Here is a 27,539-nt window from a genome sequence, read left to right as displayed (position 1 = left end):
AGACTATGGACCATAAGAGGAGATGAAAGAAAACTATGCCTCACAAGGATGATGATAAGTGTGACAGGAGCTGGATTTCAGGCTCTTCGCAGCTCAGACCAACAGTCACAGAAGTCACAACTGTGACCGTATGGTGGCCTTCCCAATATATTAAGTTGACAAGCTTTTCAGTGTGTGTTAGTGTCTTTTCTGGGCTGGAGTAGAGGCTGATGGGTGTGAATCTCTACCTGAGAATATCCATAGATCCCATCACATTGATGGTAATAGGGTGAAGTCAGTTTAGATCTTCTCTCCAATATTTCCTTGAGATTTGGAATTCTGTTTCAGCTGAGAAGAAAAAAAAATAACAAAGGACATTTCAAGTGTTCTAAGCTGTCTGAGAAAACCTGTAATTCAGAAGATGAAATTCTATTCTTCAAGAGTGTCTACCCAGACTTTACCTCACATTTTCTAGTACTACACTCTCAGATTTCTGGGAAATTCAATCAACCACTGTACTATGAGCTTGGCAGGGAAGGTAGGGGACTATAGAGCTAGAAGACATAATCCATGCCCACCGGGAACATACAACCTACCAGGGGAGACAGACAGAAAATAATTTACAGATATAAGATAAAATAAAAATAGATATGTAAATGAATTTTTGTTTAATAAGTCAGTATGTACAGAAGTACGTACTCACTATTGGCTTCAGAGCTGTCCATCACCTTGCCCCGTCCTACCTCACTTCCCTTCTCTCCTTCTACATCCCAGCCCACACACTCCGCTCCTCTGCCGCTAACCTCCTCACTGTGCCTCGTTCTCACCTGTCCCATTGTCGACCCCTGGCCCACGTCCTACCTCCGGACTGGGATGCCCTCCTTCCTCAAATCCACCAATCACACTTCCCTCCTTTGAAGCCCTACTGAAGGCTCACCTCCTTCAAAAGGCCTTCCCAGACTATGCCCCCTTTTCCTCAGCTTCCCCTCCCCTCCTCATTGCCCCGACTCACTCCCTTTGCTCTAACTCCCCTCCCTGCCACACAGTACTTGTGCATATATGTACATCCCTATAAATCCATTTACTTATATGAATTCCTGTTTGTTTGTTTTGACCTGTATATATCTATAATTCTATTTATTTATATTGATGCTATTGATGTCTATTTATTTGTTTTGATGTCTGTCACCCCCCTTCTAGACTGTGAGCCTGTTGTGGGCAGGGATTATTTCTTTTTATTGCTAAATTGTACTTTCCAAGCGTTTACATTGCTTTGCACACAGTAAGTGCTCAATAAACCCCACTAAATGAATGAATGAATGAAGTGGTGTGGGTGGGTGTGAGTTAAAAAGTGCACAGCTGGCTTTGATTGAAACAATACAACTAGGAATTAGAAATGTTAATTACGGAAGACCTCCTGGAGGAGATGTGATTACCAAAGGGCTTCTGCGATCTGTGGTCAGGTGGATTTGAAGGGGGAAGGAAATCCACACTGAAGAAGGGAATGAAAAAGGTTTGGAGGTAAGAGAGAGATGAATAAGGCACATTTAGTAGGTTAACTTGAGAGGAATGAAGAGAATGAACTGAAGGATAGAGGATGGATGTGTAAGAGGGAGCGAGCCAATGAAGTACCTGGAATCCAAAGGTCAGCAATTTGAGGTTGATGAAAAGAGGAATAGGTGATCTTTGAAAGTTTTAAGGTGTGTAGAAGCACATACAGGGGAACATTTTAGATTAATGATCTGGGGAGCAGAGTAAGCTTTGAAACAGAGAAGGGACTAGAGATAGAAGTTTCATGCCTGATGGTTTCAGTTTAATCAGTCAAGTAATTGGCGAGGTCAGGTTATGATAGGGATGAGGTGGGAGTTCTGTTAGCTGTTACCTAACAGAAGATCAGATTTCACTCCTCTGACTGAGAGGTCACACCCCTTCACCCTTTTCTTTTGAGAAACATAATGTTAACACCTCCCCACCCCCTTCCCCAGTGCTCTTCTGCTACTATCACCACTCCTCCTGCCTCACCACTTAGCACTCTTCATTCATTCATTCATTCATTCATTCGTATTTATTGAGCACTTACTATGTGCAGAGCTTGGAATGTACAATTCGGCAACAGATAGAGACAATCCCTGCCCAATAATGGGCTCACATCTTCACTCCTCTAACCACAAAGTACTTAATGTGCCTTGATTTCATCTCTTTCACCTTCACCTTCCTTCTGCCTAGAACTGCCTTCCCCTTGTCTCTGGCAGATCACCGTCATCAAACCCCAACTAAAATCTTTTCTCCTGGAAAATTTCCCTGACTAATCTCTCATTTCTCCATCCTTTGTGGCTTTCCAGCTGTGTTGCTTATATACTAGGGTCAGCAGTCCATAACGCTTTGATTCTCTTCCCCTGCACAGCATGGCCAACCAGAAAAGGAAGGAGACCCCTCCCACTGCTAACCACCTCAATCTCCAACATCCAACCCCCAACCTTTTCTTCTTTATTCTCCCCTCCATACTACTATAGAAGAACACGCTGCTTTGACACTGGAGAGATGGCAAGCAGATGGTGCAGGGGAATGGGAAGGAAAGGGATTGCCACTTTCCCACAGAGGTCTCCCCCTTCCTCCAGTGTTGACATCTGCACTCTTCCCTACTGCCCCTAATTTAGATTAGCAAAGGCTTCTGGGAGAGGATGGAAACAGATGAATAACAATAATAGTAATAATTATAGTATTTGTTGGGCACTTACTATGTTGGGTAAATACAAGATAATCAGGTCCCACATGGGACTCACAGTCTAAGTAGAAACCTGGTGCAAGAGTAGAACAAAAAACCTTCAGTAATGGAGAGGGCCAGGTTAGGAAGGGTGGGGAGGAGCTATTACTCAGGCAAATTCATTAAAGTGGGATTCAAATTTCAATCATGTCAAAAGAAAGTGATTTATGTCTGTCCCATGTGGAACTCCCTGGTCTCTTGTGACCGGTCAGGCCATGGCCAGGCTAACAAGCTTAAGCTCACTAATGCTGGAGGGGCTAGGAAGCTGTTGGCTAAACAAACACACCCCATACCTTCCGGCGCTACTGATCCCGGGGGGCTGGGTGAGCAATAAGGCCAAACAATTAGACCCAGAGTAAGAAAATTCCATTGGGTCTTGTCACACAACCCTTTTCCCCCAAAAGAAGGGAAGAGGATTGGGAAGTAGCAGGGTATATCTGGAGAGGGATCTCCACGAACTCTTGGTATACCTCTCAAGCTCTGTGACACCAAAGTGGCCAGTTGACTCTACCCAGAGTCGAGGATAGATGGTGCAAGGGAACAGTCAGACTTCCTTGATGGAGCAAGGAGAAATGAACATCCCCCTGGGGAGGGAGTTCAATTTCTGAGTGTTTTGAAAGGTAGCCCTGGAGACTTGATGGCCAGGTGATTTGAAAGGTAGCTTGTAGTGGGGTGATTTGAAAGATAGCCCTGGAGTCTTGATGACCAGGTGATTTGAAAGGTAATCCTGGAGACTTGATGACCAGGTGTTTGGAAAGGTAGTCTGTACTGAGGTTATTTGAAAGGTAGCCCTGGAGACTTGATCGCCAAGTGATTTGAAGGGTAGTCTCTATTGAGGTGATTTGAAAGGTAGCCCTGGAGATTTGATGGCCAGGTGATTTGAAAGGTAGCCTGTACTGGGGGGATTTGAAAGGTAACCCTAGGAGAAAACCACTGTCTCCTTCCCCGTGCCACCAGCTGCTAGAAGTCGGGGACCATGCTGGCCTCGTAAGTGTATTCCTCCCGAGTAGAAAGTGTTTATGGAGTGGGAGCGAGGTGCTCCTGTACATGCAGATAACTAAACAAATGTATTCCTCCCAAAAGGGAAGTCAAATTCGCCACGTGGAGTAAATCTTGTGTGGCTCAGCCTTTCTAACTCCGGTTTCTCACTTTTACCATGCCAATCCTTGAACCCATCCCCACTCTACGGGACCCCACTAGAGTTAAAATCCTTGACAATGGATGGGGGCAATAGTTGAGGAACAATGTTGCCTAGTGGAAAGAGCATGAGCCCGATAGAAGACCTGGGTTCTAATCTTGGCCCCACCACTTGTCTGGTGTGTGACCTTAGGGAAGTCACTTAACTTCTCTGTGTCTCAGTTACCTCATCTGTAAAATGGGGTTAAGACTGTGGGCCCCATGTGAGACATGGACTGTGTCCAATCTTGTGTGTACCCCATCGCTTAGTACAGTGTCTGATATATAGTAAACACTTAGAAAATACCATTAAAACAAGTCAGTGCAGCAAGATCACTGATATTTATCTTCCCTCCCAAGCCCTATCCTCTTCCTGACTTCCCTATCACTGTGGATGATACAACCATCCTTCCCATCTCTCAAGCCCACAACCTCGGTGTCATCCTTGACTCAGCTGTCTCATTCACCCTACACAACCAATCTGTCACCAAGACCTGCCGGTCTCACCTTTATAATATTGCCAAGATCCGCCCTTTCCTCTCCACCCAAATGGCTATTTTACTGGTACAGGCTCTCATAATATCCCGGCTGGATTATTTAGTCAGCCTTCTCTCTGATCTCCCTTCCTCCTGTCTCTCCCCACTCCAGTCTATTCTTCATTCCGCTGCCCAGCTCATCTTCCTGCAGAAATGCTCTGGGCATGTCACTCCCCTTCTTAAAAATCTCCAGTGGTTGCCTATCAATCTCCGCACAAAATAAAACCTTCTCACTCTAGGCTTCAAGGCTCTCCATCACCTTGCCCCCTCCTACCTCTCCTCCCTTCTCTCTTTCTACTGACCACCCCGTAGGCTCCGCTCTTCTGCTACCCACCTCCTCACCATCCCCCGTTCTCACCTATCCCACCGTCGACCCCTGGGCCACATCCTCCTGCTGTCCTGGAATGCCCTCCCTCCTCACCTCTGCCAATCTAACTCTCTTCCCCTCTTCAAAGCCCTACTGAGAGCTCACCTCCTCCAAGAGGCCTTCCCAGACTGAGCTTCTCCTTTTCCCTCTGCTCCCTCTCTGCCCCCACCTTCACCTCCCCTCAGCTAAACCCCCTTTTCCCCCCCTTTCCCTCTGCTCCTCCCTCTCTCCCTTACCCTCCCCTTAGCACTGTGCTCGTCCGCTCATTTGTATATATTTTTATTACCCTATTTATTTTGTTAATGATATGTACATCCCCTTGATTCTAATTATTGCTATTGTTTTTGTCTGTCTGCCTCTCCCGATTAGACTGTAAGCCCGTCAATGGGCAGGGATTGTCTCTGTTGCCGAATTGTACATTACAAGTTCTTAGTACAGTGCTCTGCTCATAGTAAGAGCTCAATAAATACTATTGAATGAATGAATGAATGAATGAATGAATGAATATTAGTAAGCCAAACGAAGTAATGGAAGAGCTGAAGCAAAGTAAGGAAGAAGAAGAGAGCAAACTGTCCAGATTTCTGCCAAAATGAATGAAGCAATCAATCAGTCAATAGTATTCATCGACCAGTTGTGTGCAGAGCACTGCACTACACATTTGAGAGAGTACAGTAGAATTAGTAAACGTTACCCCTGTCCCAAGCTATCTTACGGTCTGGTGAGGGAGTGTCCAGCAGCAGGACCACAGGAGTGGAGAAATTGTATTGTGGGGTTTGATGGTGGATGTGTATGGAGAGACAGAGAATGGAGGGAGTCGAGCTTGAAGGAGGTCATGGATTTGAGCATCCCATACAGCAAGGTTTGCAGATGAGTCTAGAAGGGGCCTAATGGCTATCCCAGTTTAGCTCACCATTTAGGATAATGATTTAGTTATCCTACTGTCACTCACTCTCCTCACACAACTTCTCCGAGTGCTCTGCAGTAAGTGCTCAGTAAATGCTACTGGTTAACTCATTTATTAAAGATGAATTTAATCTCAGTATAGCTCCAGTGCCAGTAACCCTATTTCATTGCAGGACTTCTTTACTGTGAGCCAACTAGTTACTTGAAAAAATGAGGCTAAAATATCACAGAAAAGAAAGCCACAATCATCAGCATCAACAGTTATTTATTGAGTTCTGCCCATTGGGCAAGCTCCCACCTGAAGGAGCTTAAAATCTCAACAACCTCACAAATTCCAAGTCATTTTCTCTTCTGCCTAAAGAAGAGTAGGATTTCCTAGAAAATAATTTAATGTGTGATAAATCTCAGGAAAAAAAATCTGAAGAAATAATGTAGGAGTATAACACAACTTTGAAAAAAGTAGGACAACCAGGTTTCATCCACCCACACACTATTTTAATTTCAAAACCAATGGTCAAAATCTTAACACTTCTTGCAGCAAATTAAAAGCTTTATCCGTGGCTGTAGACAATTTTAAAAGAAAAAAACTCACTAGTTACAGAAGATTTCACAAGGACATTAATTGGATAAGCTAGCACATTGTTGTCTCAGCAAACAATTTAGTTTGTATAATAACAATTTTAAGAAGGAAATAGAGTTGACTAAAAATTACTAGGGCATCGCACTGCTTCCTGTATCTGGTCAGACTCAGTTAACTATGCCCTCGCTGGATTTCTATGGACACAGACCAAACTCAGAAGACAAAAATCTGTGTTAATCATCAGACATAGGAAACATGCAGGGAATAATACCTCATAACAGTATCAGACACCATCAACAGCTAAATAAGTCTGGCTTCCCTGAGTTCAGCTGAAAATTTTGGTTATTCTGTGATGATCCCGTGGGGGGTCAGGGATTCTAATCCTGACTGTTGTCTGCTAGGTGAACTTCGGTACATCCCTTGATTTATCTGTGCCTCTGTTTTCTCATCTGTAAAGTGGAGATTAAATGATTTGTTCTCTCTCCCCACTAGGCTGTGAACTCTATATGGAATAGATATTGCATCTGCTCTGACTGCACTGGGCAAGGGGATGGCTGGTGGATAAGTCTCGGGCTTGGGGAGGCAGATGCCGTTGGTGGCTGAAGTCACTCTACCCATCTCTAGCCTTCAGGGGCCAACGCCCCGGGGCCCTTAGTCAGTCAATCAGCCAATCTTACTTATTGAGCGTTTAGTGGGTGCCGGGAACTGTACTAAGCGCTTGGGAGAATACAACAATAAACGGACACAACCCCTGCCCACAGTGATCTTACAGTCAATTTCAGAGCCTCTGGCCGAGGAGCAATGACCCCTGGAATTATGAGCCGCGCCAGGACCCCTGGAATTATGAGCCGAACAAGAGAGGTCCTATCCTCTAGTCTATAAGTTCGCTGTAAGCAGAGAACCTGTCTACCAGCTCTTTTGTACCAAGCACTTAATTGAGGGCTCTGCACCCGGTAAGCGCTCAATAAATATCATTGTTTTATATTGTATCTAGTTTGGTGCTCAATACAGACCTTGGCACGTAGTAAATAATGATAATTATTATCATTAACAGTATAGCTGGACGTGTTAGAGATGAAGGTGTCCTATCTGACATTTTTCTGACACTACCAGAGTGAAACAGTACTGTGTGGTAAACATTATTCTATGCCGGTATGTAATGCAAACCTTGGAAGCAGAAGCAAACTGCAAACTGCAGGGAAACTTTTCCCAGTTCGAAAGGTTGTGTAAACCATCAAATGCATTTTAGACAGTCATTCCGGAATTTCTATCCCCAGGTGAATCTGCTCCTGAAACATATCAATCAATCAAAGATATGTGTTGAGCACTTCCTGGGGGCAGAACGTTGTACTAACCGAGAGAGAGTCACTGGAAGACATGCAGATGGTGATGGATCACTTTATAGAGCTGTCAGAATGTTATGGGAAGCAGCATGACCTAATGGATAGAGCACAGACTGGGAATCAGAAGGACCCAGGTTCCTGGCTCCACCCCATCTCTGCTGTGTGACCTTGGGCTTACTTCTCTGTGCCTCAGTCACCTCAACTGGTAAAATGGGAAGCCCCATGTGGGACTGGGACTGTGTCCAACTCAATTTGCTGGTATCCATCCCAGTAGTTTGTACAGTGCCCTGCACATAGTAAGCACTTAACAAACACCACTATTATTATTATCATTATTGAAATCATCCTAACAACCAGAACCATTCATCCTTAACAGAGGAGCTATTGCTGTCGCTGGTTTCTGCTAACTGCAGCACATTCTCTAACATGGCACAGACTCCAAGAAATACAAAACAGAATAAAAAAAGTCAGTATTACTTTGGGGGGCAGACAAAAACAAGGTGGCGATGGCAGAGAATCAACTTTCATACTAAAATCAAGGTCTATAAAGCTGAAATAATGTACAACCTACCACAGAAGAAGTATCCAGATTCTTGAGGATTTGGTCATCGTCACCAACGAGCCATTCCCTCCTGCGCTTAGTATAACACTTGATACCTAGTTAGGCCTTAATAAATACCCTAGCCTCCTCACTGACCTCGCTGACCTCCCCGCCTCCTGTTTCTCCCTTCTCCAGTCCATATTTCACTTTGTTGTCCTGATGGTGTTCCTTAAAAAATGTTCAGTAGGCATCTCCCAACTCCTCAAAAACCTTCAGTGGTCACCCTTCCACCTCTGCGTCAAACAGAAAGTCTTCACCGTCGGCTTCAACATACTCAATGAACTCTCCTAATCCTACCCCTAACTTAAATCCTATGTCATCCTACCCCGCGTACTCCACTCCTCTAATTCCAATCTACTCTCTATACTTAAATCTTATCTATCTCACTTCTGACCCCTTTCCCCAGCTAAACCCGTATTTCCCTTACTCCCTCTCCCTTCTGCATCCTTCTTGCACTTGAATTTGCACCCTTTAAATACTTGATATTCACCCCTCAGCACTTATGTAAAGATCTGTAATTTATTTTAATTTCTGACTCCTCCTCTAGACTATAGGCTCCTGGTGGACCGGGAACATGTCTACCAACTTTCCCAAGTGCTTTCCCAGTATGCACTCAATAAACACCACTGATTGACTGATGTACCATGCAAGGTATTGTTGATATTGCAGCGGGATGTTTTTGATGTCTCTCTTCTGATTTCTGTGCTATGGCATTGGTCTTTACTCTGGTTTTGGCCCTCTCAGGTTTTCAATTATTTCCCAGAACTATTTCCCAACACTTCCAAACCATAAATGATACGTAAAGTCTGTTAGGCCTAGATTCATTTTTCTCACATGGGTATGAGTTTAGATAGTTTAATCACTTCTTAAATATTAAAAAACAGTTGCTCATCAATCTAGTAAAGTAACTGCTAATATATTACTTCAGTCAGACATTACTTGATGAGGCAAACATTTGTTGTTAAAGCAGTATCATTTGTTATAACCAGTTGAGTGAGAAATAGCCAGCTTTTAGACGAATCCCCTACTTCTAACTTATTAATAAGAGGCTTAGTTCCCTCTGACACCTTGCCTGATATTGAAGGTGGTGGGGCAACCCACCTTAGCTGTGTGGGGAATGTTACTGGACAGAGGCCGGGATCTCAGTCAGGAGATTGTCTGCAGTGGCTGGGAGAAGGAGGGTGTTTCAGCATTCCTAGGATGCAAGAGAGTGGTATAATAATGTTGGTATTTGATAAGCGCTTACTATGTGCAGAGCACTGTTCTAAGCGCTGGGGTAATCAGGTAATCAGGTTCTCCCACATGAGGCTCACAGTCTTCATCCCCATTTTACAGATGAGGTAACTGAGGCACAGAGAAGTGAAGTGACTTGCCTACAGTTACACAGCTGACAAGTGGCAGAGCCGGGATTAGAACCCATGACCTCTGACTCCCAAGCCCATGCTCTTTCCATTAAACCACGCTGTGGTATCAGTGAATGGCATTGGGTGTGGGATGCGGTAGGAATGAGGGCAGGTGCAGACCCTGTGCTGAGACCTCCAGCTGCCATTGCCATGACGGGGTTGGGGGAGACCGGTCTTGAGAATAAGACATAGGTGGAAGCGAGGGCAGAAATGCACACCACACATACAGCTTAGGCTGCTGTGGGCCTGGTGTCTCCTTCCTCCTCTCTTCACACCTTCCCCCCCACTCCACATATTTTGGAGTCAAGCGGTGGGCAGAGCTAGAGCCAAATTTCCCAGTTGCCTCTTTCCCCTCCCCATCTCCAGCACTCAGCCCCAAGCATCAGGGTCTCAGGCTCCCAACACTGGGTTCTGGAGTCTGGCGGGAATCTGATCTCGGTCCCATGTCTCCACCCAGCACTCAGGTCCACGGCAGCAGGGACTCAGGTTCTTTCCGCCTGCATTCCACCCTCTCAAAGGTAACCAATGATCTCCTTCTTGCCAAATCCAGTGGCCTTTCGTCTTGCCTTATGCCATCGAGCCGTTTCCGACCCACAGCAACACCACAGACACATCTCTCCCAGAACGCCCCGCTTTCCATCTGCAATGGTTCTGGTAATGTGTCCATAGAGTTTTCTCGGTAAAAATACAGAAGTGGTTTACCACTGCCAATGGCCTGTACTCCATCCTAATCCTCCTCCACCTCTCAGCTGCCTTCGACACTGTCGGCCATCCCCTTCTCCTAAAAACATTATCCAACCTTGGCTTCACAGACACTATCCTCTCCTGGTTTTCCTTCTCTCTCTGTCCACTCATTCTCAGTCTCTTTTTTGGGCTCTTCCTCTTCTTCCAACCCCTTAATTGTGGGGGTCCCACAGGTTCAGTTCCAGTCCCCTGTTATTCTCCATCTACGCCCTCTCTATTGGAGAACTCATTTTCTCACAAGACTTCAACTACCACCTCTATACGAATGATACCCAAATCTATATCTCCAGCCCTAATCCATCTCCCTCTCTGCAGTGTCGCATAGCCTCCTACCTTCAGGACATCTCTACTTGGATGCCCTCCCATCGCTTCAAACTTAATATGTCAAAAACAGAACTTATTTTCCCACCCAAACCCTCTCCTTTTCTTGCTTTTCCCATCACTTGAGACAACACTGCCATCCTTCCTGTCTCACAAAGTCCATAACCTTGCGGTTAGTGGGTAGAACATGACCATGGGAGTCAGAAAGATGTGAGTTCTAATCCCAGCTCTGCCATTTGTCTGCTGTTGTGACCTTGGGCAAGTCACTTAACTTCTCTGGGCCTCAGTTACCTCATCTGTAAAATGGGGATTAAGACCGTGAGCCCCATATGGACAGGTACTGTGCCCAGGCCAATTACCTTGTATCTCCCCTAGCATTTAGTATAGTGCCCTACACATAGGAAGCACTTAACAAATACCATCATCATCATTATTATTATTATTATCCTTGACTCCTCTCTGTCATTCAGTCCATCACTAAATCCTGTCAGTTCCACCTTCACATCACTAAAATCTACTTTTTCCTCTCCATCCAAACTGCTACCACATTCATCTTATCCTATCCAGCCTTGATTCCTGTATCAGCCTCCTTAAGGACCTCCCTGCTTCCTGTCTTTCCCCACTCTAGTGTACACTTTACTCTGCTGCCCAGATCAATTTTCTGCAAAAACGTTCAGTCTGTTTCTCTCCACTTCTCCACTGATTGCCCATCCACCTCTGCATCAAACAAAACTCCTCACCATTGGCTTTAAAGCACTCAATCAGCTTGCCCCCTCCTACCTCACCTCGCTGAAACCCAAACCACACACTTTGCTCCTTTAATGCCAACTTACTCACTGTACCTCAATCTGATCTATTTGACCACCAACCTCTCGCCCATCTCCTGTCTCTGGCCTGGAACGTCCTACCTCCTCATATCCGACAGACAATTTCTCTCTCCTGCTTCAGGCCCTTATTGAAGTCACATCTCCTCCTAAAGGTCTTCCCTGACTAAGCCCTCCTTTCCTCTTCTCCCACTCCCTTCTGCATCCCTCTGACTTACTCGTTTTATGCATCACCCCCTCCCAGCCCCATAGCACATATGTACATATCTTTAATTTATGTACTTATATTAATGTCTGTCTCCCCCTCTGGGCTGTAAGCTCACTGTGGGTGGGAATGTGTCTGTTTATTGTTATATTGAACCTCTCCCAAGAGCTTAGTACAGGGCTCTGCACACAGTAAGTGCTCAATAGCGGTGATTGAATAATTGAATAATGAATGAATAATAGTATTACAACAATAATATAATATGAAAATATTGCTTACTAATACTATTTTTATTATTATTACTAATAGGTAAAGGAAGACTAATTAATACTGTCACCCTCCAGACCATTCCTTCTCTGACATATCATTTATTTGTAATATAGCAAGTTGTTGAAACTCTCTGATACATGACTCAGTGTTCTTATCTGAAAGGAAACATAACCTTGGGTCTCCGCAGATTCACATCACAGGACTTCACTCCAAAGAAGCATACACATGTCAAGATATTTAATGTAGGTTGAATCTCCCAAGGTCTGCTCTCTCTGATCTCCCTCCCTTTGGCCAGTCCACCTTCTAGCACCCTTTAGCATAAGGCAGCCCCCTAATTCCTTTTGAAACCAATATGATTCAGTCATCTGAGCTGGTCTGGATTGCAGTAATCAATCCTGACATCTGTAGATTGGAAACAGCCTGGACCCGGAACAAACTATAACTCATTTATATAAATGTCTGTCTCTCCCTCTAGGCTGTAAGCTCGTTGTGGACAGGGAACATTTCTACCAATTCTGTTGTATTGTACTCTCCCAAGAAATGAGTACAGTGTTCTGATGATGATGATGATGTTGGTATTTGTTAAGTGCTTACTATGTGCCAAGCACTGTTCTAAGCGCTGGGGTAGACACAGGCGAATCAGGTTGTCCCAAGTGGGGCTCACAGTCTTAATCCCCATTTTACAGATGAGGTAACTGAGACACAGAGAAGTTAAGTGACTTGCCCAAAGTCTCACAGCTGACAAGTGGCCGAGCCGGGATTTGAACCCATGACCTCTGACTCCAAAGCCCGTGCTCTTTCCACTGATCCACGCTGCTTCTCAGTAAGTGCTCAATAAATACTAGGCTGCACAAGGATATTGGGTGGCCAAGGGATTTGGTGTCTCAGAATACAGTAAACAGATTGGAACAAAACTAAGAATTTTTGCTCCTGTTGGGGAGGGAAGATTGTCACAGCAAATACAACAGACAGAGCCTCTGTGGTCTCCTGGGTTCTTGCTTCTAGTTCATGTTGAAGGTGGACAATTGGGCTTAGTCATTTCTCATCTAGTGCAAGAGTTGGCATTCTTAGAACCTCATGTTACATAGTTCTCTCAGCTGAATCAGTCGTGTCCACACACCAGGCCACTTTTTACAATACCAGATAGTGTGCTATCCAGTAAGATAGTTCCTAATTCTGCCATTCCATTCACATCACAGAAATTTGAGTATACTACATAGGCTTGTGCATGTAGGGGCAAAGAAACAGTAGTAGAAGAAATGATATAATCCTGGTAGTAATAGTATTTACTTAGTGCTGACTGAGTGCAAAGCACTGTACTAAAATCTGGGAAAAATAATACACAGGCGAGAGTGAGGCCTGGTCCCTGACCAGCCAGGGATTCACAGTCTAAAAACAAATTGGATAAGGTTTTGATGACAGATACAATAGGAAAGATGAACTCAATCAATCAGAGTAATTTATTGAGCTATTAGAGTAGGCCGTACTAAGTGCTTGGGAGATTACAACACAAAAGAGTAATTATAGACAATCCCTGCTCACAAGGAATTTAAGAACAGGACAGGGAGACATATATGAATACAAAAACAAGATAAAAGACAACAGGGAATTAGCATGGCCTAGTGAAAAGAGCACTGGCCTTCAAGTCAGAGCTGGATTCTAATCCCAGATCTGCCATTTGTCTGCTGTGTGACCTAGGGTAAGTCACTTACTTCTCTGTGCCTCAGTTACCCCATTTAGAGAATGATAATTAAATCTACCTTTCTCTGAGTCAGACTTTGAGCCCTATATGGGACAAGGACTGTGTCCAACCTGATTATTTTGCATCTACCACAGTGCTTAGTACAGCACCTGGCACATAGTAAGCACTTTAAAAGTACCACAGAGCAAAAATTAAAAAGCCCAAAACATTATAATGCAGAGTCCAACAAGTCCGGTGGTAAAGAGGAACTGTAGGGGACTCACTCAGGGTACTGCCAGCCAAGTTGTCAAGAGTACAGGTATATCCAAAGTTTACCAAAACTTTGAGGTTTGTACAGGCCTAGTTCTGTGGCAAAGCAATTCCCCTGCATTCCTGCATTCACAAGACTAATAATAATGATGTTGATTATTATTAACGGTAATAATAGTAATAATTGTGGTATTTGTTAAGCACTGGGGTAGATACAAGGTAATCAGGTTGGACACAGTTCGTGTCCCTCCTGGGGCTCACAGTCTTGATCCCTATTTTACAGATGAGGTAACTGAGGCACAGACAAGTTAAGTGACTTTCCCAAGGTCACATAGAAATATGGCAGAGCCAGGATTAGAACCCACGACCTCTGACTCCCAGGCCCATGCTATTTCCAACAGATCAATCTGCTTCTTAACCCTTTGTGTGTCAAGCACTGTACTAGGCACTGGAGCAGATACCAGATGATCAGGTCCCACGTGGGCCTCAACAGCCTAAGTAAGAAGAAGAACAGGCACTGAATCCCCATTTTGCAGATGAGGGAACTGAGGTGTAAAGGTCATATGTTGTCCTCAGCTACACCCCTGTACTCTCATGTTTTCCACATGCATATAGGGAGCATATTGAGAAAGCTGCCAAATGCCCATGCTATGAAGATTCCCCCATCAGCATGGCCGAGTGGAAAGTTTACAGGTCTGGGAGTCAGGAGATGTAGGTTCTAAACCCAGCTCTGCAACTCAACTGCTCTGTGACTTTGTGCAAGTTACTTGCATTCTCTGTGTCTCAGCTTCTTCATCTGTAAAATGGGGATTCAATATATTTTCTTCCTCCTATTTATACTGCGAACACCATATGAGACAGGGACGGTGTTCAGCCTCATGGCTCAGTGGAAAGAACATGGGCTTGGGAGTCAGAGGTCATGGGTTCGAATCCCGGCTCCACCACCTGTCAGCTGTGTGACTGTGGGCAAGTCACTTAACTTCTCTGTGCTTCAGTTCCCGTATCTGTAAAATGGGGATTAAGACTGTAAGCCTCATGTGGGACAACCTGATTACCCTGTATCTACCCCAGCACTTAGAACAGTGCTCTGCACAGAGTAAGCGCTTAACAAATAGCAACATTATTATTATTATTATTATAGTGCTTGGCACATAACAAGCACTTAACAAATATCACAATTTGTAATGAATACTATAAGGTCATAACAGAGAGTTATTCCCCTGCTAATTGGTTTCCTATGAGAGCAAGTCAAGCTGAACAAAATTAAGGAGAAAAATAAAAACATAAAGCATGATCAGAACTCTTGTATTAAGCAAATCCCTCTTTAAGCAGCGTTTTCTTCAGTAAATGCCTCCTCTTGGAATATATTTTCAGATATTCATGACAGCTCATTTGTAGATTCATTTTCAGGACGAGTTTAGGCAAGGAAAATTGCAGTCCAGTTGCCATGGAAATACCAAATCCTGCAGTGGAAAGAAGCAAACACTCTTAGATAGTGTCATTGCAAGTGAAACAAGTGTTGGGCTATTTGGAACAAAACCTGGCTTTTAGTCAGAACAAAAGAAGGAAGGTGAAATTGGGGTTATTACATGCAAATCCTAGAGAGAAAGGCAGGAGAGAAGAGCTTTCCATATAAGAACAATAAGTAAAGTTAAAATTTACAGAGTAGGAGATCAAGCATTTTGGCCTCTGAAAATCCCATGTAAAAAACCCAAGTACCCCAAACTCAATCTTCACTGTGTTTAGCTATGCCAGGACTGGCATTATTGACAAATAATATTTCCGTCCAAGCTAAAATTTGCCCCAATTCCATCCAGAGCCCATTATGCCTAGGCAAAGTTCAAACTCATGTATTTGGAGCTGGGCAGGTGCCATTTCTATTAAACAGTATTAAAGAGATATGGTCAAAGGTGCTGGGTGTCAGCCTGAATTCCAAGCTGTAGTGATCACATCTTGGCTGGCAGTCAGCTGGAGGTGGGAAAGAAGGAGAATGTGGAGGAACACAGACAAAGGGTGGGTGGGGTTGGAAGAACTTGGGGATCTGCAGTGAATCAAAGCAGGTTTCCTTGCAAATGAGTGGAGGAGGAAGGAGGAGGAGCTTGGAATTGAATATGTCCCGCCACTGCTGCCGATCCTCTAGCCAAATCTTGTCAGATCCAACAGACTCTACTCCATCCTATTCCTCCTCCACCTCTCAGCTGCCTTCGAAGCTGTTGACCACCCACTTCTCCTGGAAACATTATTGAACCTCAGCTTCACTGATACTGTCCTCTCCTATTTGTCCTCCTATCTCTCTGGCCACTCTTTCTCATTCTCTTTCTCAGGCCCCACCTCTGCCTCCCACCCTCTAAGCTAGAGAGTCCCTCAAGTTTCAGTTTTGGGTCCCCTTCTATTTTCCATCTGGACCCACACTGTTGGAGAACTCATTCGTTCCTGTGACTTCAGCTACCACTCTGTGCAGATGATTTCCAAATCTATGTCTCTATCTCTGATCTCTCTCCCTCTCTGCAGTTTCACATTTCCTCCTGCCTTCAAGACATCTTTACTTGGATGTCCCATCAACATCATAAACTTAACATGTCCAAAATGGAATTCCTTATCTTCCCACCCAAACCCTCTCCTCCCCTTGTTTTTCCCATCACTGTAGACAGGACCACCATCCTTTTTGTCTCACAAGCCCAAAATCTTGGCATTATCCTTGACTCCTCTCTCTCATTTAACCCATATATTCATACAGTCTCTAAATCCTGTCATTTCAACCTTTCCAACATCGCTAAAATCTATCCTTTCCTCTCCTTCCAAACTGCTACCACATTAATCCAAGCACTTATCCTAGAGAAGCAGCGTGGCTCAGTGGAAAGAGCACAGGCTTTGGAGTCAGAGGGCATGGGTTCAAATCCCAGCTCTGCTACTTGTCAGCTGTGTGACTGTGGGCAAGTCACTTCACTTCTCTGTGCCTCAGTTACCTCATCTGTAAAATGGGGATTAAGACTGTGAGCCCCACATGGGACAACCTGATTCCCCTGTGTCTACCCCAGCGCTTAGAACAGTGGTCTGCACATAGTAAGTGCTTAACAAATACCAATATTATTATTATTATTATCCTATCCCACCTTGATTATCGTATCAGCCTCTTTGCTGACTTCCCAGCCTCCTGTGTCTCCCCACTCCACTCCATACTTTATTCTGCTACCTGAATCATTTTTCTACAGAAATGTTCAGTCGATGTTTCCACACTCCTCAAGAACCTCGAGTGGTTTCCCACCCACCTCCTCATCAAACAGAAATTCCTTACCATAGGTTTTAAAGCACTCAATCACCTAGACCCTTCCTAACTCACCTCGCTGCTCTCCTGCTACAACCCAGCCCACGCACTTTGCTCTTCTAACGCCAGCCTACTCACTGTACCTCCATCTCATCAATCTGTTGCCCACTTCCGACTTCAGGCCTAGAATGCTCTCCCTCTTCATATCCAACAGATAATAACTCTACCCACTCTCAAAACCTTACTGATGACACATTTTCACCAAGAAACCTTCCCTGATTAACTCCCACCTTTCCTCTTCTCCCACTCCCTTTTGTGTCTCCCTGACTTGCTCCCTTTATTCACCTCTCCTTCATCCCCACAGCACTTATGTACATATCCATAGTTTATTTATATTAATATCTGCCTCTTCCTCTATTCTGTAAGCTCATTGTGGGCAGGGCACGTGTCTACCAACCCTGTTATACTGTTATATTGTGGTCTCCTAAAAGCTTAATATAATGTTATGCATGCACAGTAAGCGCTCAATAAGTAGAATTGATTGATTGATCGATGCTGAGTAATTATCCAATTCACCCTAGCCTCGGGGCCCTCTCTGGGCCCAGCAGAAGTGGGAAAAATGACTTCAGGAAATTTAGTATTTCTCATTTACGTCAGTCCTCCTGTGCTAATACTCAAATCTGCTGCTCCAAACCTGGGACGTATAGGGGTGTGGTGGTCACTCCAGCTAGATCTCACACTCAGGAAAGGAGAGAGGGATTCAGGAGATAGAATCCTAATGCCCCTCCCTGAGGGAAGCTATTAATGGCATATAAAGTATTACCTTGAAACTGAGCCAATCAGAAAGAAGGAGTGTAGAGGAAGTTGGGCCGGGAGGCAGGAAGGAGGGAGGGTAGTTGAGGAAAAAAAACCCTCAGCCATCATGGAGGCGAGAAGTTGGGACCCGTATACCTGGGAGAGCAGGGAGGGAGGTTGCCAGTTTGGTTTACTCTCAATCCCTTTCTAGCTCAAAGAAGTGAGGCCAGGCAGCTACTTCCTGCCTGGAAGATTTTAAAGGCATATATAAAGGCACTCCTGTATTCGATTCACATATCTTTCCTAGAATATCTGTGTTCTTGTGAGCTGACTGTATTCCAGGCCCTCATGGTTGATAATCTCATCCTGCCTCTCATCCTGTTCAGTTTGGTTCAAAGGTGACAATCGTGAAGCTACTCTACAAGGTGGATGTGTCTTCTGTAGTAGGCCCAGACCTCACAGCCATATAAGATGTGGGTTACCACCACAGCCTTGGGGACCTTCAGGCTGGAATGGGGTTTCTTGTCCAGTTATCACCATACTTGTTTGGCAGAGGCAAGTAGTTGACTTATCTCTACTGCTGTTGGGAAGGGCCAGTTGCAGGGCAAAGGATAGGGGAGAAAAATCACTGCCAGAGATGGGAAAGAACAAGACTCAAAAGAGACTGTAATAAAATAAAAGTAACAAATGAGAAAATGAACATTCTAGCCAAGTTTAGGCCTTTAAGTTGCAATGACAACTTTATAGAATTGAAGAATAAGTATACTAAAATTACAAAAAAAGAGTTTTTTGTGGGTTGCATGTTGAACCTCACTTGATGAGTTGGATGGAGATGGACGGGGCCATCCTAGAACTTCCTGTGTTTATCCACAGGGGACCAGAGTTTCTGTTACTTTGGGCACCCCTCCAACCACCATCCCGCCACACACACACACACACACACACACACACACAAACACACACTCAACTCCTCCATTCCAGAAGGGCCTGCCCAAATTTACACATAGGATTAGACTGATTGTAGTGGGAACTCTTGTCCCTGGACAGGTATAGTCTCGTTAAGGTTCTGAGTGAAATAAGGAAATAGGCAGTCAGGGATTAGAAACATTACAAAGTGCAAACATAAATTTTACCTCCAGAATTAATCCCTCAGTAGTATTTATTGAGCACTGTGCACCGTTCAAGCTGGATTCCGGAAAGGACAAGGGGCATGGGATATTATTGCTGATGTCTGCTGGATAATTGAAAGGACAAGAGAATATCGAAAGGAAGTTAGCATGTACTTTATTGATTATAGTAAGGCCTTTGACTGCATGGATCATGAGAAACTCTGGAGCACATTAAGGAAAAATCATTTAATTGCATTAATACAGAACCTGTATGACAAACAGGAGGCTACAGTAAGAACAGAATATGGAGAAACAGATTGGTTTCCCTTCAGTAAGGGTGTAAGACAAGGATGTATCTTATCACCTTATCTGTTCATCCTTTATATGTAATGAGAGAAGCTGGATTGGATGAAGACAAACAGGGAGCAAAGATTGAAGGAAGAACTATAAACAACTTTCGTTATGCTGATGACACTACCTTACTAGCAGAAATTGAAGAAGATTTGAAGGGCTTATTATTAAAAGTTAAGGAACAGAGCAAAAAGGTGGGCCTACATTTGAATGTCAAGAAAACAAGGATTGTGACAACTGGAAGTTTTAGCCTATTTGTAGTGGATGGAGAGAAGATTGAAATAGTTGACAGTTTTTCCTCTCCTGGAATCGATAATCAGTAGTAAAGGAACCAGTAGTCAAGAAATGCACCTAAGATTAATGTTAGGAAGACTTGCTCTGAAGAGCCTGAAAAAAGTAATGATGTAACAATTGCCACAAAAATTCAAATTGTCAGTTCTATGGTGTTTCCATTGACACTGTATGGATCCGAAAACTGGACAGTGAAAAAACAGGCTAGAAAGAACATCAATTGTTTTGGTGTTGGAGAAGGTTTTAGCAAATACCATGGACTGCCCGAAAAACAAATAAATGGATTTTGGAGCAAATTAAGCCAAAGTGGTCTTTGGAAGGCCACATGATTAGACTTAGATTATTTTGGACACATAATCAGGAGAACTACTTCTCTGGAGAATACGTTAATGTAGAAAAAGTCCAGGGAAAACTTGGAAGAGGCACACCAGCAGCTAGATGAATAGAATCCAAAACAATGATAACAGAAGAACTGTTAGAAAGGTTACGTATTACAGCGGAAGACAGGATGCTCTGGAGAAAATATATCCGTAGAGTCTCAGTGAATCAGAAATGACTTGATGGCACTTAATAATAATAACTCTGAGCACAGTGCTGTATTAAGCATTTGGGAGACTCAGTATGGGTAGTAGACATGATCTTTGTGCTCAGGAAGCCGACAGTCTAGCAGGGGAAAAAAGACACTAAAATAAATTAGAGGTGAGGGAAGCCACAGAATTTTAAGATATTTACATAAGAGTATGAGATGGGGTGTGATTTTGCATAAAAGGTGTGCGGTTGGATTATGAATATATCTGGGCATCCTATTGGATCCACCAATCCCTAGTAGAAGACATTGAATTACAACCCAGTGTGACACTACATTTCCCATGATTGACATCTGCCAGTGTAATGATGCATTCTGATTCCATCTTGACACCCATCTGCCTTCCGGTCAACTCTAAAGGAACCCTCATAATAATGATAATAATTATGGTACTTATTTAGCACTTACTATGTGCCAAGCACTGGTTTAAGTGCTGGGGTAGAGACTAATTAATCCGGTTGGACACCATCCCTGTCCCACATGAGGCTCACAGTCTTAATCCCCATTTTACAGTTGAGGTAACTGAGGCCCAGAGAAGTGAAATGACTTACCCAAGGTCACCCAGCAGACATGTGGCAGAGCCAGGATTAGAACCCCTGACCTTCTGACTCTCAGGCCCATGCTCTATCCGCTAAGTCACGCTGCTTCTCTGTCCACCCACCCAACCTCTCCCAGAGCTCCCCTCTGCCTTGTCTCTGCCCTCCAGGGAGAGGACCTATTTTATACAGAGAAGAATCCCCCGGATGGGCATTATCCCTCCTAAGACACTGGGGCAGAGTCTGGTTTTTCCTCTACCTCCTCTCTGTTCGGGGCAGCTGTGGAAGCTCTGAAGGGGAGGTTGTGATGTGCAATTAAAGCTTAAGAAAAATGGGGATTCTGTATTATCTTTCAATTAGGCATTGATTTTGGTATGTGCAGAGCAAACACTGATATTTTTCATTATTTTGCCTGAAAAGTTACTACAAATTACAAGAAAAGATGTACTGAAGCACCCTGAACTACGAAATGTGTTGTAAACATTACATTTTGCTGAATTTAATAACATTTTAATTATTCACGATAAAACCTCAAAAGAAAGTCGCCATGCCATACCACACTTGGTCAAATCAGTCTCACTCAGTTATTAGATATTCGCTGATAAAGGGGATGAGGCCAGTGTGATTTTACTGTGAATCTTGGGGGTTCTAGAATAAGGAAAGAGAAACTGTGATTCGAAGTTTGAAATATTGTTCAGTGGTGTAGCCTGGGGCAACTAACTTCAAATCTAGGTATTGAAGCATGCCTAACACGGAGGCCCTCTCTGTGTCAGCCCTTTGATGCTCTGAAGAAAAAACTGAAGACTGACAGTCATCTTGTTTGTATTCCCTGTAATTTTCTTCTGCCTCTTCTGAGCACATCATTGTTTGGCAAATGGGCATCCATCTGTTCTACTAGGGAAAAAACAACTTCATCTTTTCTTTTTTGTAGGTTTCTATTTTTCCCATTATATCACACTAAAAGAGGAAATGAGCTCGATATTCGGCCTATGATTTATGGTAGTAAGAAACTTAGCTCAACCAGAAGAAAGTGCTATTTGAATTTTTCACACTTGGATGACGACAAATACATATGTTCAAACTGCAGATACCACCATAAAAGATGACAGACGATGATTGTTTTTGGAATAAAGGAACAACATGAAAACGAGTTTCCTTTTTAATAGAGGTATTCTAGAGTTGTTTGCACAAAAAGTTATCTGATGAGTTATTTTTAAGCAACTATTAATGATAATTTCAGACCCTCAAACCTCAGTATATATTCTTCCACTCTTTTACCTTGGCACCATTATTCCAGTAGACCAGCATGGTTGTTTATGCATCTTTTAAATCGTGGAAGTAGTTTTCCAAAGTTTCATAGATGTCTAAATGTATTTTTCCCTGTAATCAAACCTGGGGAGCTGGCAATTTGGAGTTCCTGCTGTTCATGCTAATAAATTTTGCATTAAGGCCCTGCTCTAAAAATCTTGAATCATTAAGACAAAATAAAAGAGAAAAATACCTTGTTCATTTTTAGTCTTCCTATATCGGATGTCCAGGGATTCCACAAAGCCATGATGAGTGTTTTTGTTTAAGCGTATTTTTCAAATATTGGAAAAGAAGCACACAGATAGAGTTGATTTAATAATGAAAATTGTGGTATTTATTAAGCACTTCTGATGTGCAAAGCCCTGTATTAAGTGCCAAGGTAGATACAAGTTAATCAAGTCCCAGATGGGGTTCATAGTCTAAGCAGGTGGGAGAATCCCCATTTTATAGTTGAGGAAACTGAGGCACAGAGAAGTTAAGTGATTTGTCCAGTGTCACACAGTAAGCAACTGGCAGAGGTCGGCTTAGAACCCTAGTCCTCTGACTCTCAAGCCCAGGTTCTTTCCACTAGGACCTGCTGGTTCTAACATTCAGTTTTGTTTTACTGTACAGTTATAATTAAAGCACAGAAAGAAAGGAGCTGTTTTCAATGTATGCCACTCAAGTTATAAAGACTCATATTTCTACTTAATCATTTAAAGAAATAGTCATACTAGCAATTTTACAGAGTATATGGTGCTCTGCAACATGGTGTGTTTCATGCTGCAGTACTTTCAAAGAGATCAAGGTTATGAGGAGTGATCTGAGAACGAATAATAGAAGAAATGAAAAGAAAGAAGAAATAAAGTTTGTTTTGAAACAAACAAAAAGAAAAACCTTTCCACAAAGTGGGTGGGAAATATTTGTGTGGTGTTGCTTCAGGGGTTGTTTCAGGAGGTTCAAATGGGGTTGGGGAAGTTTTGTCTGTAGAGGGGAAGTTATGAGGTATCAGCTGGGTCAAACTAAGAAATGAGGGTGAGTGTCCAGGAGGGCAACCATTACAGAATTCCTCCATACACCCTGGTGCTTCTGTTCTATATCAAATATCATTGAGCACCACTGGCTTGATGTGATGATTTTAATGGTATTTGTTAAGTACTTACTATGTGCCAGGCATTGAGGTAGATACAATATACACAGTCCCTGACCCACATGGGGCTCACAGTCTTAATCCCTATTTTACAGGTGAGGTAACTGAGTCACAGAGAAGTTAAGAGACTTGCCCAAGGTCATACGGCAGACAAGTGGCAGAGCCTGGATTAGAATCCAGGTGCTTGTGCCTTCTAGGCCTGTGCCGTAACCACTAGGCCACAGTATTTCTCAGTATATTCAATCACCCTGGCCCAACCTAACCCTAGGCCCAACCTCTAAATGCCTATCCATTGATGGGAGTTCAGTGAGGGTGTGCAGGGTCACGGTGAACACAGCTTAGCTACGGAATGGCTCTGTGTGTGGGAGTGGGTGTGTAGAACAGGGGTTCCCCCTTCTTCCAATCTGAACTCTGAGGGGAGAACCTAGCAGATTTCATTCCTCATCTTTTATGAAATAAGAAAGGTGAGGACACACCAGCAGCAGTAGAGTAAAATCCCAGCCCCTCCCCTATCACTAAACCAAAGGCCATTAGCTGGAGAGAAAAACTGCCCCATCCCCGCCTCATGAGGACTCCCTATCAGCTCCTGCTCTAGCCTGAAAATGGTGAGGGAAATCCAGCAACATCGCCCTTCTCAATCTGTAGAATTTTGGACAGACCATAGCTGTGACTGATGAGACTGTGGACTCTGAGCTACAAAGATCTTGAACTACTATCCTCTAGCCCACTAATCAATCAGTCATATTTTTTGAGTGCTTACTATGTGCAGAACACTGTACTAAATGCTTGAGTGAGTACAAAAGAAGAGAGTTGGTATTGCTATCTCTTATGTATTTATCATTTTCCCTGCCTTCTATGTTGTATCTCTGATAAATGATAAATGATCAATTTCATCTTCATATGTTACCAAGATCCTCTCACCTCCCCCCATTTTTGATGGTACTTATAAGTGCTTACCATGTGCCAAGCACTGTACTGAGCAGTGGAGTAGATACAAAGTAATCAGATTGGACATGTGGGTATCCATGTGGGGAGTGGGGAGAAGAACTTAATTCCCATTTTACAGCTGAGGAAACTGAGCCATAGAAAAGTTAAGTGATTTGCCCAAGGTCACTCAGCAGGCCCTTGGAGGAGCTAGGTTTAGAATCCAGGTCCTCTGACACCCAGGCCTACCGCCTTCCTTTAGGCCAACTTGGTTGTCCATTCCCAGATTGTGAGGACGCTGGGAACCAAAGACTGTACCCAATTCTCAGCATTGTACTTCTTCCCAATGCTTAACACAGTGGTCTTCACCTAGTAGATGCTTAAAAAATGCTATTACTACTATTTCCTAAGTGAAAGCATGCCTAGCCTGAGGGTATCTTCCTATCAAACCTAGGCTTTAAAATCTCGATTAGAATTCTTCAAAACTCAGTTAGTTCACACATGCCTCATTTTATTTTGAAAATTATTTTTTTCAATGCTATGGATATATATAGATATGTAATTTTATTGAACAAGAGATTGAGCTTTCCTAGATCAGTGGCAGGACCTAAGAAAGTTACACCCATTAAAAGTCTCTTCAACTCACATAAAACCAAATGATTTGATAATTCATGCAAAGCTAGTATTGAACTGGTATCAAGAATTACAGAACTCTCTGTCACGTTAAATGAATCCTTTTGGAATCAAGAAAAAAATAGCCCTAAAAATGTCAAAGTCCTTCCCATTTTACCAGCATCTGAATCTAATGTCGTTCCAAATCTGCAAAGAGGGGAGTTATTTCTTAGATGACTGTATGAGCTCTCCCTTCATGTAGAAATACTGAATAAATGTCAGATAATTTCCAAAATGCACCCAAATCACTATTTTCTAGATGAAAACTGGAAGACTTGAAATGGAAGAATCCATAAGGAAAATACCAGGGTATCTCACTCAGTTCCACTGCTGACAAGATTCTAGCCTGAATCCTTCTGGGCAGAGACCCATTGAATCCTTCCAGGTGAGCGGTTTACAGAGTCTGCGACCATGGGCCCAGTGCAGCCAATTTGCAAGTCAAGACCAGAATACCATTTGGTAATCTTCTCCAAAGCATCTAATACCAGCAACGGTCCAGGGCCTTGACAGCAGCTGTGAGAATGGTATGAATGGTTGAATTGGAGTTGACGGTGATATGCCTAACCCTTTTCCTACCTCGGTGGGAGTGAAGCAGAGCTGTGTCATTCGGTCCAATCCCATCCAATCTATTCGAGGGCCCTCTATGTATACCAATAAAATGAGGGACCTGGAAGCTCAATCAGAATAAACTTCTGATCTACCAGGAAACACTGTCAACTCAACACCTTCAAAGGAGACTTTTAAGAGAAACATCCAGGAAATGTTGTCTGCATTTATGGATATATACGGGCCTGGGAGTCAGAAGGACCTGTGTTCTAATTGCAGCTTTAATGCTTGTCTGCTGCTGTGTGACCTTGGGCAGATCATTTAACTTCTCTGAGCCTCAGTTACTTCATCTGTAAAATGGGGATTAAGATTGGGAGCCCCATGTAGGACATGGACTTTGTCCAATCTGAGAAGCACCGTGGTTTACCGGAAAGAGCCCATGCTTGGGAGTCAGGACATGAGTTCTAATTCCAGCTCTGCCACTTGTTAGCTGTGTGACTTTGGGCAAGTCACTTAACTTCTCTGTGTTTCAGTTACCTCATCTCCAAAAAGGGGATTAAGAGTGTGAGCCTCATATGGGACAACCTTATAACCTTGTATCTATCCCAGCACTTAGAACAATGCTTGGCACATAGTAAGCTCTTAACAAATACCATTATTATTATTATTATTATTATTGTTATTTTTATTAACACTCATCTTCCCCAGTACTTAGTACAGTGCCTGGCACATAGAAAGCACTTAACAAATAGCACAAAAAAAAATTATGCTGTCTAGGCATATATCTGGGAGAAGAAAGACTGATGTGATGCTAAACACGGATTAGCAAAAACCTCAATTGTGAGTTGTAAATAGTAATAATAATAATGATGGCATTTGTTAAGTGCTTACTATGTGCTGAGCGCTGTTCTAAGTGCTAGGGTATATACAAGGTAATGAGGATGTCCCACGTGGGGCTCACAGTTTTAATCCCCATTTAGCAGATGAGGTAACTGAGGCACAGAGAAGTCAACTAACTTGCCCAAAGTCACACAGCTGATCAGTGGCGGAGCCAGAATTAGAACCCATGACCTCTGACTCCCAAGCCCGTGCTCTTTCCACTAAGCCACACTGCTTCTCTAAATCAAATTAAGGAAAAGGCTCTTTGGGTGGTGGTTTTCCAAATCAGAAGAAGTCCAGGGCTTTGGAGACTTCATGAAACCAAAAACTGCTACAAGTCTCTAAAGACATTATATGGCCCTGTTCAGACCATCACAATTCCTCTGAAGAGAAAAGATCTAGTCTCCCCTCAAAGCGAGATTCCTAAAAAGATGCCAAGAACATTATAAATTCTTCTCAAAACATCCTGACCTATGCACTTAGCATTTAGTACAGAGCTCTGCATACGGTACGCACTTCAGAATTACCACTGATTGACTGACTGAAGATCAAGCTCTGCCAAACATACAAAATATTTCAGAAGGTGAAGAAAGATGGTCGTCCTAAGCTGGGAAAGTCACCACAGTAGGCAGGTCCGTGAAAAATGGTAAAGCACTTGGACCCAATGGCATGCCTGCTGAAATCTTCAAGAATGAAGGGGCACCCTAATTTAGTCCTTACACTATCTCTTCCTCAAAATCTGAACCACTCAGGAGTTGCCAAGGGATCTCATTGATGGCACCATGATCACTGTTTTCAAGAAGAAAAGCAACTGAACCGATGGAGGCCATTACCTCATTAATTACTGCTCCCAGCAAGATTCTAGCCAGCCCTTTCCCCACTGCTTAGTAGAATGCTCGGCAAACAGTAAGCCTTCAAAAAATACCATTAGTTGATTGATTGAATACCTCTGGATTGGCCACTAATGTGTACTGCCAATCAAATGCATTCTGAATGCTTTAGGCCACAACATAGTACAGTGGATGTGATCTTTCTTGTGCTCTAGATCCAGGAAATGTAGCCGTAGCAGTATTGGGAGGAGAAGGAGTAGAGAAGCAGTATGGCTTAGTGGAAGGAGCCTGGGCTTGGGAGTCAGAAGTCATGGGTTCTAATCCCCCTCTGCCACATGGCAGCTGTGTGAC

General features: G+C 43.4%; 1 protein-coding gene across 1 annotated transcript in view; it reads right to left on the bottom strand.

Annotated features, from left to right (window-relative positions):
* Window positions 1–27,188, bottom strand: part of VSTM2A (V-set and transmembrane domain containing 2A) — a 169,444-nt gene extending 142,256 nt beyond the window's left edge. Inside the window, exon 1 of the mRNA XM_029068790.2 lies at window positions 27,079–27,188. Within this exon, the coding sequence (XP_028924623.2) occupies window positions 27,079–27,188 (110 nt within the window). The remainder of the gene's footprint in view (window positions 1–27,078) is intronic.
* Between the last annotated feature and the right edge of the window lie 351 nt (window positions 27,189–27,539).

Source organism: Ornithorhynchus anatinus, chromosome 7 (genome assembly GCF_004115215.2).
Source record: "Ornithorhynchus anatinus isolate Pmale09 chromosome 7, mOrnAna1.pri.v4, whole genome shotgun sequence".
NCBI classification, from domain to species: domain Eukaryota; kingdom Metazoa; phylum Chordata; class Mammalia; order Monotremata; family Ornithorhynchidae; genus Ornithorhynchus; species Ornithorhynchus anatinus.
The sequence above is the reverse complement of the archived record's forward strand: the minus strand, read 5'-3'. Positions and strand labels throughout refer to the sequence as shown.